At 47.3% G+C, this 19,414-nt stretch overlaps 1 protein-coding gene across 2 annotated transcripts in view; it reads right to left on the bottom strand.

The window, feature by feature from the left end:
• Positions 1-19,414, bottom strand: part of htt (huntingtin) — a 209,063-nt gene that overhangs the window by 110,164 nt on the left and 79,485 nt on the right. For both annotated transcript variants that reach the window (XM_067982438.1, XM_067982439.1), the window contains exons 14-22: positions 18,927-19,038; positions 18,698-18,835; positions 16,830-16,988; positions 14,004-14,101; positions 11,046-11,185; positions 7,695-7,758; positions 5,351-5,451; positions 3,820-3,966; positions 456-576 (exon numbers count right to left, since the gene is read on the bottom strand). In XM_067982438.1, the coding sequence (XP_067838539.1) occupies positions 456-576; positions 3,820-3,966; positions 5,351-5,451; positions 7,695-7,758; positions 11,046-11,185; positions 14,004-14,101; positions 16,830-16,988; positions 18,698-18,835; positions 18,927-19,038 (1,080 nt within the window). The remainder of the gene's footprint in view (positions 1-455; positions 577-3,819; positions 3,967-5,350; positions 5,452-7,694; positions 7,759-11,045; positions 11,186-14,003; positions 14,102-16,829; positions 16,989-18,697; positions 18,836-18,926; positions 19,039-19,414) is intronic.

The following is a 19,414-nucleotide window of genomic DNA, read 5'->3' as shown; positions in this document are numbered from 1 at the left end:
AAGACCAAATGAAGAAGAATATTAAAATCTTCTGCATGCACTTGGAATGGGGGGGGGGGGGGTTGGTAAATCAAGCAGTTTTACAGTTTTATACTCATTATAAATATGAATTGACTGATTAAATTGCAAGTTCAAATTATGAGGAACCGCAATAGAAGAATGACATGGTGTTCAGAAACGTACAGTATTACACACACTCTTACATATATACACTTTTAAACCTAGAAATCTCTATTGGTGAGATTAGAGTAGGAAGGCTTAATACATTTGTATGACATTCCACTGTCCACTATTTTAAAGTAGGTGATAATCCATTTATTTAAAAAGGGGTTAACACCCCCACTAAAATATCAGAGAGCAATGTCACACAAACACACTAACCGATCATTCACTATTATCGACGGCAGTAATTTAAAGTATTAAAGATGCAAAGTTTAAAAATGATTACTACTCACTATAAGGGCTCGGGATGTGGATGAGGTTAATGCATGAGACACTGCAGTGATAATACGGGAGAGATTGTTTTCTATCGTCACATCGGTGGTGCTCTGTGAAATGTTGAATCCTCTGTATGTTCTGGAAGATACATGAAAAAAAATCACACCAAAAAAATTCAATTAGCAAGATTCTTTATTCATTCCGAGCTAACAGACTGAATGCAACAAACAAAAGTGATTTCATTTGTCGTTGCGACTAAATACTTTGTAGTTTACTTTGCACCATTTTATACAGGTATGATCTTTTGAGAGAAACTCATCCTCCACATTCGAATAGGAACTGGGATCAACTCACTGGGCCAAGGGGAAAACAGTGCAACACTGGTTTGCCATTTTACTTAGACTATCTGTCCCCAGCGCGCGCACGCGGACACGACCTATCTGTCCCCAGCGCGCGCACGCGGACACGACCTATCTGTCCCCAGCGCGCGCACGCGGACACGACCTATCTTTCCCCAACGCGCCCGCGCACACGACCTATCTTTCCCCAACGCGCCCGCGCACACGACCTATCTTTCCCCAACGCGCCCGCGCACACGACCTCTCTTTCCCCAACGCGCCCGCGCACACGACCTCTCTTTCCCCAACGCGCCCACGACCTCTCTTTCCCCAACGCGCCCACGACCTCTCTTTCCCCAACGCGCCCACGACCTCTCTTTCCCCAACGCGCCCACGACCTCTCTTTCCCCAACGCGCCCACGACCTCTCTTTCCCCAACGCGCCCACGACCTCTCTTTCCCCAACGCGCCCACGACCTCTCTTTCCCCAACGCGCCCACGACCTCTTTCCCCAACGCGCCCACGACCTCTCTTTCCCCAACGCGCCCACGACCTCTCTTTCCCCAACGCGCCCACGACCTCTCTTTCCCCAACGCGCCCACGACCTCTCTTTCCCCAACGCGCCCACGACCTCTCTTTCCCCAACGCGCCCACGACCTCTCTTTCCCCAACGCGCCCACGACCTCTCTTTCCCCAACGCGCCCACGACCTCTCTTTCCCCAACGCGCCCACGACCTCTCTTTCCCCAACGCGCCCACGACCTCTCTTTCCCCAACGCGCCCACGACCTCTCTTTCCCCAACGCGCCCACGACCTCTCTTTCCCCAACGCGCCCACGACCTCTCTTTCCCCAACGCGCCCACGACCTCTCTTTCCCCAACGCGCCCACGACCTCTCTTTCCCCAACGCGCCCACGACCTCTCTTTCCCCAACGCGCCCACGACCTCTCTTTCCCCAACGCGCCCACGACCTCTTTCCCCAACGCGCCCACGACCTCTCTTTCCCCAACGCGCCCACGACCTCTCTTTCCCCAACGCGCCCACGACCTCTCTTTCCCCAACGCGCCCACGACCTCTCTTTCCCCAACGCGCCCACGACCTCTCTTTCCCCAACGCGCCCACGACCTCTCTTTCCCCAACGCGCCCACGACCTCTCTTTCCCCAACGCGCCCACGACCTCTCTTTCCCCAACGCGCCCACGACCTCTCTTTCCCCAACGCGCCCACGACCTCTCTTTCCCCAACGCGCCCACGACCTCTCTTTCCCCAACGCGCCCACGACCTCTCTTTCCCCAACGCGCCCACGACCTCTCTTTCCCCAACGCGCCCACGACCTCTCTTTCCCCAACGCGCCCACGACCTCTCTTTCCCCAACGCGCCCACGACCTCTCTTTCCCCAACGCGCCCACGACCTCTCTTTCCCCAACGCGCCCACGACCTCTCTTTCCCCAACGCGCCCACGACCTCTCTTTCCCCAACGCGCCCACGACCTCTCTTTCCCCAACGCGCCCACGACCTCTCTTTCCCCAACGCGCCCACGACCTCTCTTTCCCCAACGCGCCCACGACCTCTCTTTCCCCAACGCGCCCACGACCTCTCTTTCCCCAACGCGCCCACGACCTCTCTTTCCCCAACGCGCCCACGACCTCTCTTTCCCCAACGCGCCCACGACCTCTCTTTCCCCAACGCGCCCACGACCATCTTTCCCCAACGCGCCCACGACCATCTTTCCCCAACGCGCCCACGACCATCTTTCCCCAACGCGCCCACGACCATCTTTCCCCAACGCGCCCACGACCATCTTTCCCACACACACACAACTATCTTTCCCACACACACACACAACTATCTTTCCCCAACACACACACAACTATCTTTCCCCAACACACACACACACACGACTATCTTTCCCCAACACACACACGACTATCTTTCCCCAACACACACACGACTATCTTTCCCCAACACACACACGACTATCTTTCCCCAACACACACACGACTATCTTTCCCCAACACACACACGACTATCTTTCCCCAACACACACACGACTATCTTTCCCCAACACACACACGACTATCTTTCCCCAACACACACACGACTATCTTTCCCCAACACACACACGACTATCTTTCCCCAACACACACACGACTATCTTTCCCCAACACACACACGACTATCTTTCCCCAACACACACACGACTATCTTTCCCCAACACACACACACACACGACTATCTTTCCCCAACACACACACACACACGACTATCTTTCCCCAACACACACACACACACTATAGAAGAACATGTATTAACGATGGCAATGTAACAGTCATATTCATTCAACCTCCATAAATAGAACTATAGCGAAGTAATGCCAAAACTGGCATAGCGATTGCGCTCAGGCTGGCTCAGAATACCAAGCTCAGTTCTAAACAATAATGCTCGATTTCAACATGCAATTCTCTCCAGATAGCACGCTGGTCCCCAAGAGATGGCAAGAGCAGAATGGGCTCTGACCTTCCCCAATAGATCCTTCTCCCTGTTGGGGAGTAAACAAGTCGACGCGTTCCACTAGTTGTGCAGTGATAGATTTACCGAGCGTTTATTCTTACAGGAATACATGCGCATACTTTCGGCTTCTCATTTACAAAGAAAACTAATGCTCTTTGCACATTCAGGTGGTATTACTGTCAGTACTTTCTAATCACTATTGCAATTAAAAAAACTAGGCAGCAATTTACACAGAACAACTTGCAACTTTAATGTAGGAAAACGTCCCAAGGTGCTTCACAGGATTGTAATCAGACAAAAATTGATACAGAGCCAAAGGAAGAGGAGATATTAGGATGGGTGACTAAAAGCTTGGTCAAGGAGACGGGTTTTGGATTTTAGGGAGCGCCTTAAAAGGAGAGGGAGAGGGAGAGGGACAACATGCACAGGGCCTAAACAGCTTAAAGCACGGTCGTGAAGGGAGTTTGGGGGGGGGGGGAAATGCAACAATTAAAGACAACCTTTAATGAACGCCGCAGATTATGGATGTCAAGTACCTGGTGATGGTGCTAACCGCGAAGTGAGAAGGAGATTGGGTCTCGTGCATGAGAAGCTGCAGGTATGCACTGCTTTGGTCTCTGGCTATTGCAACCACTGGATCCGACTGTCCCTGATCACAGTCAAAAAACAGCCGAGGAATAAGCCTGCAATAATGAGAACAGAGGAAGAAAAAAAAATTAAACACATATAAGAGCATAGCACCCGATTTACGATTTCGTATAAATGGTTGGGTAGTCGCTGGGCTCAACCCTGCAGATAATATCAGAATGCAGCTGTCCCGAAAAGGTGGAATGGTGCTCAGATTATTAAAACACCAAATAACTTACACCAAATATAGTAAGACATTGTGAGGCTCACAAACATGGCTTTTGTGAACCTTTCCCAGAGCAGACATTCCGTTTCAATGTTAAATGGTTTTAATAGTTGGGTGGGGCGGTGTCACCAGACTATCAACCAATCATTCTGTAAACTAGGTATTTATCAAATGAAGATTAGATTTAATACCAAGCAAGTGATATTAATACAACAGGACAATTGATAGAGACGCACACCAATCCAACCATCGCAACACTTGACTCAATTCACTGCAGTAACGAAGGGGGAGTAGGCAACTTTCTAAAGGTGTACAATGAGAGGGTGCAACCACTGCTCTTGCCATTAACCACATTTATTGGTTTACGGTCACCGTCAATGCACTCAGCTACCGTACCATGCTTACATCGGCTTGGGTCTAAAGTCAGAAGGTTGCAGGTTCAAGCCCCGTTCCAGGTTTTACGCACACGAGAGGGGCAAACACTCTGGTGCAGTACTGAGGGACTGCTGCACTGTTGGAGGTGTCGTTCTCGGGGTGAGACATTAAACAAAAGGTTGGCCCATACGATACATACAACGCGAACAATACAGGAGAAAATTATAAAAGGTACAGATAGGAAGCAAACCAAGATCAGGAAAGTTAAGAGGGAATATGAAAGAAAATCTGTGGCCAGTATAAAAGGAAAAGAGCAGCAGCTTTTAAAGAGTGGAGCTACATGTATTTGAGAGTGAGGGAATGGAAAGATACTAAGTATTCCACATCAGTTTTTACAGAGGAAGGTGAAAGTAGGAATGTTGGTAAACCTGAGGAATAAGCAAGAGTCAAAAGGACAATAAAAATAGAGCTAAGGTGGTATATGTATCTCAGAATATTGAAGGAGGTTAGGGAAGAGGCACATGAAATGAGCTGATCCTGGACAGCCAGCAATGGGATCAGAGCAGATAGCTCCAGCTGTAGAGCTAGCAGCAGCAGCCTCCTCCTGTAATGTACCTGCTACAATTCCAAGAGGCAACGGCTGCATAAAAGGTACAGTTTGATACTTGGGAGGAATCGAGGTTCAACAAACTTGCAGCACAGGTGTGGAAATGGCCATCTTTTTGCTTTGTGTAACTGTGTGTCTGAATGCAGCAAGGTGGTGGGGGGGGGGGGGGGGGGAAGAGGGGGCTGGGCCCTCTTCCCCCTGCCGCACGAGAGCTCCCCCTTTCCATCATTACCTCACTAGAGTCGTCGCCGCCACGTGCCGTACCCTCGGGTCTTCATCTCCGAGCAAATTAATGATGACATCATTGACTGCTCGCTCCTGAAGCTTCAACATCTTCGAAGGAAAAAGGTTTCCATCAGATAGGCAATAGCTTAAGTTATTTAACCCCAACAGCTTTAGGGATTTTAGACAAGTTTCCAAATGAAAAGGCTTCTCGACCCACTTGATCTCATTCCTCGAGAATACAGTCAGTTCCTGATAACACTTTTTTTTTTACATAGAACGTACAACACAGAAACAGGCCATTCGGTCAAACAGCTCCATGTCGGTGTTTATGCTCCACACGAGCCTCCTCCTACCCCTCTTCATCTAACCCCATCAGCATATCCTTCTATTCTTTTCTCCCTCATGTTTATCTAGCTTCCCCTTACATGTATCCATGCTATTCACCTCAACTACTCCATGTGGTAGCAAATTCCACTCTGGGTAAAGAAATTTCTTCTGAATTCCTTATTGGATTTATCAGACACTCATTTATTGCTCCTAGGTTTTTTTTAAGCTACAAAAAAAAACTTTGAATTACCCAGTAATTTGAAGTAGCAACTGGAATAAATCAGCACAGCGTTTGGCTAGAGCAATTCAGATTATTCAGTAATTCAAATTGAGTGATTCTGAATTATATGGGGTAGACTGTACCAACACTATCGTCTTTCCATTTCAGCTTTAACGTTCACCTGAATAGGGAGACAGATGGTGAAATGTCCCCTCGAACTCCCACAGTACCGCACTGGTGTGTCAGCCTGGATTATGCACTTATGGCGTGCGACTCAAAACCACGATCTGCAGATCCAGAGGCAGGAGCACTAACACTCGTTGGAGAAACACGTCAAGCACTGGCAGCTTATGCCATTGGCCGTATAACCCAGGAGTGGTGCAGACATAGAATCATAGAATTTTACAGCACAGGAGGAGGCCGCCATTCGGCCCATTGTGCCTGTGCCAGCTCTTTGAAAGAGCTATCCAGTTAATCCCGTTCCCCAGTTCTTTCCCCATAACCCTGCAAATTTTTCAAGTATTTATCCAATTCCCTTTTGAAAGTTACCATTGAATCTGCTTCCACCACCCTTTCAGGCTGTGCATTCCAGGTCATAACAATGTTGCCTAAAATTTTTTTCCTCATGTTGCCTCTGGCTCTTTTGCCAATTATCTTAAATCTGTGTCTTCTGGTTATCGACCTTTCTGGAAACAGTTTCTCCTTGTTTACCTTATCAAAACCCTTCATGATTTTGAATACCTCTATTAAATCTCCCCTTAACCTTCTCTGCTCTAAGTAGAACAACTCCAGCTTCTCCAGTCTCTCCATGTAATTAAAGTCCCCTCATTAAGACTGTTTATTTCTTTCAATCCACCGAACCCCACTGGGACTCTATTAATGCAATGTAAATTTTAAATTTGCCAAACTGAGCCAGGCCTATGGGTGTGGATTTACAGGGAGACACTGTGGAACAACAGGGTGACGTCATGTAGCAGCCCAATTATCAGCCACAAAAAAAAAGCATGTTTAATAAAAATTAATTTAAACTCTCTAAAATGTTAGTTTTCTTTAAGCAATTAAAATGAGCAAGATGTCTGAGGAGGCAGTGGGTTATAAAACAAACCACAGCCAGGAAATAATTCCTTTGATGATCCAACAAAGAGATAAACCAGTTTATCTGGTGAGGAGCTTTGATCCCCCTTTAATTGGCATTGGGTTCTTAATCTGGTTTTTCACCTCTCCCAGGAGTTCACATGGTTTTGGGTAGGATAGGGAGTGTATATTTGCCATGTGTGGGATAGGCTGGATGGACCAGAGGGTCTTTCCATGTCAGTCATTGTTCATATGTGCTGAGCCATATAGACTGGGAAGGTCACAGGTTCGGTCCCCAGTTTGTGTAGAGTTACCTGATCTCAGCCTGCATGGTAGTAAGAGGTGATATAATTCATCTCAGTGCCTCAAGGCTTAGGAGGGGGAGAAAGAAAAAAAAAATCAGCCAATGTTCCCCCTCCCAGCAAAACCCTGCTGTAAGCGGGTACGGGGTCCGGCCTGGCTGCAATGCCCTTCACAGTCAAATAGCCTGCCAGCTCTCACTGCCGAAGATCACGTGAGCAATAGGCACTTAGGTGAGGGGTTGGAGGGTGCCCAGGAAACTTTACCCCAGCCAGAGGTGGTTAACGCTTCCATGAGAGGGAATGGGAGGATATGGGAGTTTAAAAACCTAACCATGATACTCCAAATAAAAACCATAGGACAGCAAGCTGTATGAATACAATAAGCCCGTCAGAGCGCTGCTTACAAGAAAAGGTTGTGGTAAACTTACCCCAGTGTAGTGATGTTGACCCCTGTGAAGTTCTACTGTTTTCCTCTCCAAGAAGCCTGCTAACCTGAGGAACAAAGGCTGCATCACTGCTCAGTTTAAAGAAACGCAAGGACAAAATAACAGATGTTTTGATTTTCCCCTATTAGTAAAGGTAGAATGGCATTTATAGCATATAAATGCCTTGGTTTTAAAATTCTCATCCTCGTGTTAAAATCTCTCCATAGCCTCGCCCCTCCCTTTCTCTCTAACCTCCACGAGCCCCACAACCAGAGAACTTTGTGCTCCTCGAATTCTGGCCTCTCACGCATCCCCGATTTTAATCGTTGCACCAATGGCGGCCGTGCCTTCGGCTGTCCGGGTCCTGACCTCTGGAATTGCCTCCCTAAATCTCTCCGCCTCTCTTCCTTTAAGACGCCCCTTAAAACATACATCTCCCACCAAGCTCTTGGTCAAACCCCACTCCAAGACTTAAGGACATAACTTAGGTGGACCCTTCGGTACAATACTGAAGGAATGCCGCAGTGTCGGAGGTGACGTCTTTCAGGTATGACGATAAACCGAGGCCCCCCCTCTGCCCCAGGTGGACACTGAAGATCCCTTGAAACTATTTTAAGAGGGAGTTCTCCCAGTGTCCTGGCTAACATTCTTCCCACAACCAACACTATCAAAAATAGATGACTGGTCATTCATCTCCCTGATGATTGCAAGATCCAGCTACACACAAAAAGAGTGCTATATAATGTCAGCCATGGCTCAGTGGGTAGCACTCTCACCTCTGAGTCAGAAGATTGTAGGTTCAAGTCCCACTCCAGAGACTTGACCACAATCTAGGCTCACACTTCAGTGCCCTACTGAGGGAGGGCTGCACTGTCGAAGGCGCCGTCTTTCGGATGAGATGATAAACCGAGGCCCTGTCTGCCCTCTCAGGTGGACATAAATGATCCCATGGCCACTATTTCGGAGAAGAGCAGGGGAGCTCTCCCCGGTGTCCTGGCCAACATTTATCCCTCAAATCGACAACAAAAAACAGATTATCTGGTCGCGATCTCATTGCTTTTGTGGGACCTTGCTGTGCGCAAATTGGCTGCCATGTTTCCTACATTACAACAGTGACTACACTTCAAAAATATCTCATTGGCTGTAAAGCGCTTTGGGAAGTCCCGAGGTCGTGATAGGCATTATATAGAAATGCAAGTTCTTTCTTTCCTTTCTACATAAGTCACCGCACATCAAAGTAATTCACTGCATGGGAAGCACTTGAAACATCTCTGACAACTGTGATAAGGTACTATATAAATTCAAAGCTTTCCTTTCTTTTCCTACTGTTTAGCATCGTAGAATTTTACAGAAGGGGGGCAATCAGCCCATCACATGTGGCAGTTCTCCGAAAGAGCTATCCACTTAATTTCCATTCCCCTCTTTCTCCATACCCTTTTACATTTTTCTTTTTCATGCATTTATTCACTTTTTGTTTAAAAAGCGATTATAGATTCCGCTTCCACCACTGCCTCTGGTAGGGTATTCCATCCTAAAACCCATCATGTAAAAAAATCTCTCCTAACCTCTCCCTTCATTCTTAGTGATCTTAAATTTAAGCCCTCTAGTTACCTACTCACTAACCAGTGGAAATAGTTTTTGCCAATTTACTTTTATCAAAATCTCTCAATTTTAAATTCCCCTATTAAATCTCCTCTTAACTCGCTTTTGAATAAAGAACTTACATTTATAACAGCACCTTACACAACCTCAGGATGTCCTAATCCTCTTTACAGCCAATAAAGTACTTTTGAAGTGTAGTCACTATTGTAATGTAGAGAAACGCAGCACATAATTTGCGCACAGCAAGGTCCCACTAACAGCAATGTGTTAATTACCAGATAATTTATTTTAATGATGTTGGCCAGGACCTCGGGGAGAACTCCCCAGCTCTTCTTCGAATAGTGCCGCGGGATCTTTTATATCCACCTGAGGGGGACAGATGGGGCCTTGGTTTAACGTCTCATCCAAAAGACGGCACCTCCAGTGCAGCACCGAAGGAGTGCTGCATTGTTAAAGTGTCGGCCTAGATTATGTGCTCAAGTCCTGAGTGGGGGTTGAACCCATGACCTCCTGACTGAGACAGGAGTGCTATAACTTAACCAAGGGTGACACACAAGAGACCTTGTGTCTCTAGTCTCTCTTCATAACTAAAGCATCTCATCCCTGGGATGAACTTAGTGAATTTATTTTGCAATTTCTCCATTGTCTTGCTATCCTTCCAAAACTTAAGCTTAACAGACGATAAAACAATGGTTTGATTCTTATTCTGAGTGGCTTGCTAGGCCACTTCAGAGGGAAGTTAAGAGTCAACCACATTGGTGTGGGACTGGAGTCATATACAGGTCCGACCGAGTAAGGACGGCAGGCTTCCTTCCTCAAAAGGACATTAGTGAACCAGTTGGGTTTTTATGACACCCAACAGCTTCGTGGTCACTTTTAAACAAACTCTGGGATGACGAGTACATCAACTGAATTCACATTCGCAAACTGCGACGGTGGGATGTGCACTCGCTTCTCTGGATTACTAGTCCAAGCCTTTGGATTATTAGTCCCGTTAAGGACACCAATGTTCACATTCCTCCAAACTGAAAAACATCCATTAACCACCATTCTGTTTGCTATCCTTTAACCAACTCCCTATCTATTTTGCCACACTCCCTTTCATACCCGTGTCTTAATTTAACAACCAGAATGATACTGGGGCTAAAAGGGTTAAATTAGGAGGCCAGGTTGCATGGATTAGGCTTGTATTCCCTTGAGTATAGAAGATTAAGGGGTGATCTAATTGAGGTGTTTAAGATGATTAAAGGATTTGATAGGGTAGATAGAGAGAAACTATTTCCTCAAGGGGGCATAACCTTACAATTAGAGCTAGGTCGTTTCAGGGGTGATTTTAGGAAACACTTCACACAAAGGGTAGTGGAAATCTGGAATTCTCTCCCCCAAATATCTGTTGAGACTGTGAGTCATTTGAAAATTTGAAAACTGAGATTGCTAGGGTATTAATGGATATGGAACCAAGGCAGGTAGATGGAGTTAAGCAAAAGATCAGCTACCTAATTGAATGGCACAACAGGCTCAAGGGGCTGAATGGCCTATTCCTGTTCCCATGTTCCCAAGCCCCCTATGCAGCACCTTATCAAATTGCCTTTTGAAAATCCATATACATAACATCCATTGCATTTTCTCTATCAAGACGCAATTAATGCCTCAAAGAACCCTATTAAGTTTGTCAGACGCTTACTAGATCCTATCTTCGATCAATTTAAAACAGCCTGCATTGCTTCCACCCACCGAAGGCAGTGAGCTTACCTGAAGTCCATCTCTGCCAGAGTTTCTAACAGCTCAGTCCTCACTAGCCAGTAAGAGTTATTCTTCAAGGTCAAGAGGTCAATGGTGAGCTGCAAACCCAGCTCACTGTAGCTGCTGTTGCACAGGCTCGTGATGCAGTGCTGGGGGAGAAGAGAAGGAAACCAGATGAAAATAGCTGTACTCGGTAAATCCAATGTAAAATCTAAACGACACACACACACACAAAAAAAATTCAGACGCGGCCATTTACCCAAGCACGTGTTGCATTGAGAAGTGTCACAGGCTGCAGCGTCACACAACTAACCCCTCACTTTCCAAATGATACAAGAGTCACAGTGCTGGTCACACCACAGGGGCAGTTTTATGAACTTCTTGCTGCCTGTAGGCCGCCGAGAGCGCTTATTGGAAATCCAGCTACACACGGTCCATGAGATTCCCATCATTTGAAAAAAAAAAATCGACCATTATCTTAAATGGTGTATAAAATTATAAGGGGCCTGGATGGAATGGATAGGAAGGACATATTTCCCTTAGCAGAGCGGTCAATAACCAGGGAGCATAGGTTTAAAGCAATTGGTAGGAGGATTAGAGGGGAGCTGAGAAGAAATATTTTCACCCAGAGGGTGGTGGGGGTCTGGAACGCACTGCCTGAAAGGGTGGTAGAGGCAGAAACCCTCAACTCATTTAAAAAGTACCTGGATGTGCATTTGAAATGCTGTGACCTACAAGGCTACAGACCAAGAGCTGGAAAATGGGATTAGGCTGGATAGCTCTTTTTCGGCAGGCAAGGATACGAAGGGCCGAATGGCCTCCTTCCATGCCGTAAATTGCTACGATTCTATGAAATCGTGGACACTGCACGCCCGAATTTCCAACATGCATTCTCGGAGGGTGAGGCTTTCCACCAGAAGCACGGGTGGAAATTAGCCGTCAGGTGTGTATATTCAAACGGAATGAACATTAACACTGCCGCCAGGCCGATGCAGACACGGGGAGCGTGACATCGCTCAGTCACTCGAGCCCGGCCCGAGTGTTAGTGCTGTGCTGCGTTGAAGCGCGATACATTGTTGAATTCTGCACTTCAGCCGTGTAGCGAACTTCAGCAGAGAACTTCAATAAAGGCAGCCTTATTTTATTCTCACTCTGCACACGGAGGGGGTTTCTCACCATCTCTCCCGAAGGCTTTGGCAAGTGCTGGGTTACAGTTAACATCCCACAGAATTGTAATGGAAGGGCCCCCTTGTACAGTCCCACTCGGTAGTGTTGGCTGCATTAAAGCACACTTTCCAGGCTAAGTGTTGGGTGATTATTGTCCTCCCACTTCATTGGCGGCGCAACTATAGATCTTGTTAATTACACCAGGTGGGGTCACTAAACACAGCCATATTCAAATCTTGGCCTCAGGATGCCACAGTTGCAGTTCTTTGGATGACCCACCAGGAGGCACATCTGCCCACTGAATGAAGCAACCCAGCAGCAGCAGCCTTCCTTCCTAAACCGATGCTGCTGAGATTAACAGCCTTAGTATTATAAAACAGGTGGGTGAGTGCTCTCTGTGGATTGCCACCTGATTGCTTTGGGAGTGTCACCTGAGCCACGGCTGACAACACTCTGGACTCTGCTTCAGGAGATTGTGGGTTCAAGCCCCACGCTGGTACTTCAGGCGTAACCTGGGCTGACGTGAATCAAAAGGAAAAGGCACGAGTTTTAAATCCCTTGGCACTATTCAAAGAACAACAATTCTCCTGGTGCCCCAGCCAACATTGCTCCCTCAACGAACGCCACCAAAAGCAGATTAACTGATCATTCATCTCGTTGTTGCTTGTGGGATCTTGCTATACATAAACAACTGCCACACTTGCCGACACACACTGACAACATCCAGGTTGCAAAGCTGAAGATCTGCACACCACAATCAACTGCCAGCCCCCCTCCAGTCCAGCCCCTCCAGTCCAGCCAAGCTCTTCCACTCCAGCCCCTCCCCAGCCAAACTCCTCCACTCCAGCCCCTCCCCAGCCAAGCTCCTCCACTCCAGCCCCTCCCCAGCCAAGCTCCTCCACTCCAGCCCCTCCCCAGCCAAGCTCCTCCACTCCAGCCCCTCCCCAGCCAAGCTCCTCCACTCCAGCCCCTCCCCAGCCAAGCTCCTCCACTCCAGCCCCTCCCCAGCCAAGCTCCTCCACTCCAGCCCCTCCCCAGCCAAGCTCCTCCACTCCAGCCCCTCCCCAGCCAAGCTCCTCCACTCCAGCCCCTCCCCAGCCAAGCTCCTCCACTCCAGCCCCTCCCCAGCCAAGCTCCTCCACTCCAGCCCCTCCCCAGCCAAGCTCCTCCACTCCAGCCCCTCCCCAGCCAAGCTCCTCCACTCCAGCCCCTCCCCAGCCAAGCTCCTCCACTCCAGCCCCTCCCCAGCCAAGCTCCTCCACTCCAGCCCCTCCCCAGCCAAGCTCCTCCACTCCAGCCCCTCCCCAGCCAAGCTCCTCCACTCCAGCCCCTCCCCAGCCAAGCTCCTCCACTCCAGCCCCTCCCCAGCCAAGCTCCTCCACTCCAGCCCCTCCCCAGCCAAGCTCCTCCACTCCAGCCCCTCCCCAGTCAAGCTCCTCCACTCCAGCCCCTCCCCAGTCAAGCTCCTCCACTCCAGCCCCTCCCCAGTCAAGCTCCTCCACTCCAGCCCCTCCCCAGTCAAGCTCCTCCACTCCAGCCCCTCCCCAGTCAAGCTCCTCCACTCCAGCCCCTCCCCAGTCAAGCTCCTCCACTCCAGCCCCTCCCCAGTCAAGCTCCTCCACTCCAGCCCCTCCCCAGTCAAGCTCCTCCACTCCCCAGCCAAGCTCACAAAACTTTACAATGTAAGAACACCTTACAAAATGTTTACGAAAACAAGATTAGTATTTACGAACATCCTAAAAGTCAGCAAATGAAGGATAGATACTATTTTTTTTCGGTTTCAAGAATAGGGAGACTTACCCGGACTGCAGCACAAGCCAGTTTGCAAGTTACAGACGATTTATCCTTCAGTGTTTTTTGAAGTAAAGGCACACAGTCCTCCAAAAAGACATCATATCCTGAAAAGAACGGATAAGGAACAGGCCTCTTACCGACACGTTCATAGTTACGTAGAGCTTACCGCAGAGACAGGCCATTTGGCCCAACTGGTCTATGCTCCATACAAGCCTCCTCCAACCCCTCTTCATCTAACCCTATCAGCATATCCTTCTATTCCTTTCTCCCTCATGTAGTTATCTAGCTTCCCCTTAAATGCATCAATGTTAGTTACCTCAACCACTCCATGTGGTTGTGAGTTCCACATTCTAACCACTCGCTCAAGGAAAGAATGCTGCAACAACGTGCATTTATATATTGAGCCTTTTACATGGTAAAACAATCCAAGGCGCTTGACAGCTTAGGGCTGGACTCAGGCGGGGTAAGAGAAAAATTAGGGGAGGCAACTTAGACTGGCTGACGAGGTGAGTTTTAAAAGGAGGCTTTTGATGGTGGGGAAGATGTAATAAGGCGGAGGGGTATAGGCAGCAATCTCCAAGGTGGCTAAAGTCTCTGCCACCAAAAGCAGAGCAGCGGGAGGCGGGATGTTCAACAGACCAGAGTTGGAACTGTGGAGGACCAAGGTCACAGGGCTGGAGGGGGTGGCAGGTATAGAGGAATGAAGGCTATGAAGGAATTTGTAGACACAAACGGTCTCACCCTTCCCTATCTCTAACCTCCTCCAGCCCTACTACCCTGATGTATTTCATCTTCTATCCTTAACTTTTTTTTTTAAAATCTCCCTCTTTGGAGCCTCATGTTTTCCCACTTTCCCAGTCAACTCATTCTCTGACTAAGGCCTCTTGCTCCCTGGCCTCTGCTAACCCTATGCGGTGAAACATTTGAAGAACTGGCAAGCAGCACTGGCAGCATACTCGATTCTCAAAGGGAGTCCAGATGCAACAATGAAGCAAGGTGTCTCGAGGTAGCACCAAAGCAGTCACTTCTCCTTCAGTTCTGCTTCGACACTTCTTTAAGATTCCCACTTGAACACTGCATTCGGATTCTTTGAGAATCATGAGTGCAATGCAAATTGACCTAAACCCCTCATCCATGTTTTAAAATCCCTCCACGGTCTCACCCTTCCCTATCTCTAACCTCTAACCTCCTCTGCGCATCCCGGATTTTCATCTGGAATTCCCTCCCTAAACTTCTACCTCTCTCCTCCTTTAAGACTCTCCTTAAAACTTACCTCTTTGACCAAGCTTTTGGTCACCTGTCCTAATATCTCCTTATGTGGCTCAGGTGTCAAATTTAAGAACATAAGAAATAGGAGCAGGAGTAGGCCATTCGGCCCCTTGAGCCTGCTCCGCCATTCAATAAGATCATGGCTGATCTGATCCTAACCTCAAATCTAAATTCATGTCCAATTTCCTGCCCGCTCCCCGTAACCCCTAATTCCCTTTACTTCTAGGAAACTGTCTATTTCTGTTTTAAAACTGTTTTAAATGATGTAGCTTCCACAGCTTCCTGGGGCAGCAAATTCCACAGACCTACTACCCTCTGAGTGAAGAAGTTTCTCCTCATCTCAGTTTTGAAAGAGCAGCCCCTTATTCTAAGATTATGCCCCCTAGTTCTAGTTTCACCCATCCTTGGGAACATCCTTACCGCATCCACCCGATCAAGCCCCTTCACAATCTTATATGTTTCAATAAGATCGCCTCTCATTCTTCTGAACTCCAATGAGTAGAGTCCCAATCCACTCAACCTCTCCTCATACGTCCACCCTTAGTTTGATAATCACTCCTGTGAAGTGCCTTAGGACTTTTTACTACTTTAAAAGGCGCTGTATAAATGCAAGTTGTTAGTGCATTCCTGATGTTAGCTTTGCAACATCTGGGAACATGTTGCCACCAGTAAGAATGCAACAGACACCATTACTCTGTGTTGGTGTGAATGAACAGGACGATTATGCCATTTAAGAATTACCATTGTACCACAAAACACAACAGATGTGACCTGACAGAGGCAGTAACCAAGGCGCCACGTGCGCTGGATGCACACAATGCCGTGGGGGTGGGGGTGGGGAAAAACAAGTGTGTGATATGAAAGAAGGTTGTAACCCAGTATGCTAAATTACTCATCCCTGACCAGTTGCCTTCATTGGCAAGACATTCCCATACTGACCCTCATATTTCCAGTTAGCTAAGGCTCAGATTGTTTTTGATTTCACCAGTAAATCAGGCTTCCCAGTAAAACAGTTCCAGTGTATTACTTTGAACACTTCATTGAAAAAGGAATAAAACTTCTAACTTTATATCTTAGAATAACAAGCTACAATGTCAAGCAGAATTTAATTCACATAAAATTACATAGAACATACAGCACAGAAACAGGCCATTTGTCCCAACTGGTCCATGCTGGTGCTTATGCTCCATATGAGCTTCCTCCCATCCCTACTTCATCTCACCCTATCAACACATCCTTCTATTTCTTTCTCCCTCATAGCGTGTGATAAATGTAGACTGTTTGGGAGGAAAAGGTGACTTTGGAACTATGGTTCCCAAAGCTCTCCACCACCGAGGGTTTTCCTCCCCTCATGTCTCGGTCTGCTGTAGGCCAATTGATAAAGATTGATTGCTGTGATTATAGTCAACAACTCCATTATCGTTGGATCAAGTGACTACCAGGATGGTAGAAGGCGAATGAGACAGACCTTGCGCTACGATATTTCTAGCAGCCTGGGGACTGGGAATATCCATGAAGGTAGGCCCAGACAGAATTAAAATCAAAGGAATATTGCCCATTTACCTGTAGCGCCTCGTACAGTGGCGAGCCAACTTTCTGGATTAAACCGAGTCTTGGTCAGAACCGAGTGAATGAACGTTGAACAGAGCAGGGCAGTGGCACCTCTTATCTGTGGATCTCCATGGTCGACATACTTCAAAATATCTGATATGCACTGCTCCTCTGGGGAATGAAAAAAAGAAAATCAATAACTCTTTCACTCAAGTTTCTCAAAAGGAAAATCTGCAAATGCTGCAAATCTGAAATATAAACCAAAATGCGAGAAATACACAGCAAGTCGGCAGTCAGCATCTTTAAGCCTGTGCAGTGTAGTGGTTTGTGTTACTGGACTAGTAATCCAGAGAACGTGAGTTCAAGTTCCACCATGGCAGTTTGAGAACTTGAATTCAGGGTAAAATCAGATTTTTTTTAAAAATCAGGTGCGTATCAGTAAAAAAAAGTGACCATGAAGCTGTCGGACTGTTACATAAAAAAAACAACTGGTTCACTAATGTCCTTTAGGGAAGGAAACCTGCTGTCCTTACCCGGTCTGGCCTGTATGTGACTCCTGTCCCACACCAACGTGGTTGACTCTTAACTGCGCTCAGTTGTCAAAAACGGCTTCAGTTCAAGAGTAAGGCCCATCGCCACCTTCTCAGGGCAACTAGGGATTCACAATAAATGCCGGCCTTGCCAGCGACGCCCACATCCCAAGAATGAATACATTTTTTTTTAAAAGTCAGGCCGTGACATTTTAGGTTATGCACCCTTCATCTATTCTGACTTCAAAGCAGATCCTTTGCTTGATGAAAATTGAGTACACTTTCTCACACTCTTTTTCATTTAGAATGCCTTTGCATCAGATCACTCCACCACTGTGACAGTGCTCACGTCCCACTTTAGAGTTACACGCTGGTGGATTCGGAGTCTGTATTTTGAGTGCATTCAAGAATTACCTCAGTGGCTGCTGCACCTTCAACATAAACAGAACATTCTGGAAATACACCACAGGGATGATTTGGATAAAGACCATTCCCTACCCACGTTAGCCTGTCTTTTCTCCTTCAGACCTGCTGTGCATTTCTAGCATTTGATGCTTTAATTTCAGATTTTCATCAATTGCAGTTCTTTTTTCGCCCTACCACTACACAATAAATTGTGGTTAACATTTTTCTAAAAACAGCAATAACCAGGAGCAATAAATATCTGAACCAGAATATTCAATATTCTTTAACAAGTTTTACTTTCAAATAACCAATGACTTGCAGGACATTCGGGCATGTTTCCCATTGCCTATTTTAAACCGGTCCACAAAGGGGAATCCGGGGGTTTTCAGATTTCGATCCACAGAGAGCTGGGCGCAACATACGTCAAGAATGTCCCTCATAATCGAGGCCAAGGGGGTGTAAGTTCACAGTAGATGGGTGCGTCGACGACTATGCAGGATAGTACACAACAGACATAGTCTACCACAAGTCTCACATAACCACATTACTGGGGGGGGGGGGGGGGGGGGGGGGGGGAATGGAAGAGGAGCAGGTGGGTGGGGAAGAATAGGTGAGATGGAGGACGGGGGGGGGGACGGGGGGGGGGGGGGGGGAGGGGTGGAAAAGAGAGGAGAGCGCGAGATGAAGTTGGAGAAACATAGGAACAGGAGTAGGCTATTCAGCCCCTCGAGCCTGTTCCGCAAGGAGTGGGAAGGGGAGGTGGAGGGGAGGAAGTGATCGTTCGCCATTTGTAATACATAACTGATACACCAATTCTGCAATGAAAGCACTGTCATTCAATATTCACAAGGGGCCCCACAAGACAGAAAAAAAAAACAATGAACTGTTGTTGTAATAAGTACTTCCAAGAATCACTGTTAGAAACATTTCAGTACTTTCTATTACCTTGAATCTCTAAAACTTCAAGCGGGGTCCTGTACATTTTATTGAAGAAAGCTTCAGGATGAAGTCCAATGGCAGCTCCAACACAACTCACCGCCAGCGCTTTGACACTGACCCTCACCTCTCGGTCAGGGATGAGACCTGTATCAAAGCAAAGCCCTGCGTGAAGGATAATATTCCATCGTAAAAACAAAAAGGTGAATGTTCAAGCAATCCAAACTATGTTGCTTACCATTCTTCTGTCCCGTTAAAAGAAAAGATGCGCTAAGGAGACGCACACAATGGACCAGAGGGGCAGCATTCTCATCCGTATAATGCCCAATGTCTCCCTTTATCCGGCAAGGCTGTTTTTAGACAAAAATAGACACGTACAATTTTTGTACTGATGCAATCAAACTCTTAGCTTTCCCTAAAGCTCATTGTGCCAGGAGATATTCTACCAGTAGTGCTTTCTGGTCACTCAGCTGGTAACGGTAGCGAGTAGCTGAGCCATTTGGATTGGAGGGGTCCAATGTTGGTGCTGCCTTAGCCAATCTCAGCTAGGGCAGCAGTAAGGCCCATGGAAGTCCTTTCTATCTGTTCCAACAGATGTTAACCATTCTAAAATATCAGTATAGAATTCTTCCAGTGCCCTGGCCAACATTCCTCCCTCAACCAACACCACCCAAAAAAAAAACAATTGACCAGCTGTTCATTTCATTGCTGCTCGCAAGACATTAG

Source organism: Heptranchias perlo, chromosome 4 (genome assembly GCF_035084215.1).
Source record: "Heptranchias perlo isolate sHepPer1 chromosome 4, sHepPer1.hap1, whole genome shotgun sequence".
Lineage (NCBI taxonomy): Eukaryota > Metazoa > Chordata > Chondrichthyes > Hexanchiformes > Hexanchidae > Heptranchias > Heptranchias perlo.
Note: the sequence above shows the minus strand (reverse complement) of the source record. Positions and strands in the feature narration are given on the sequence as shown.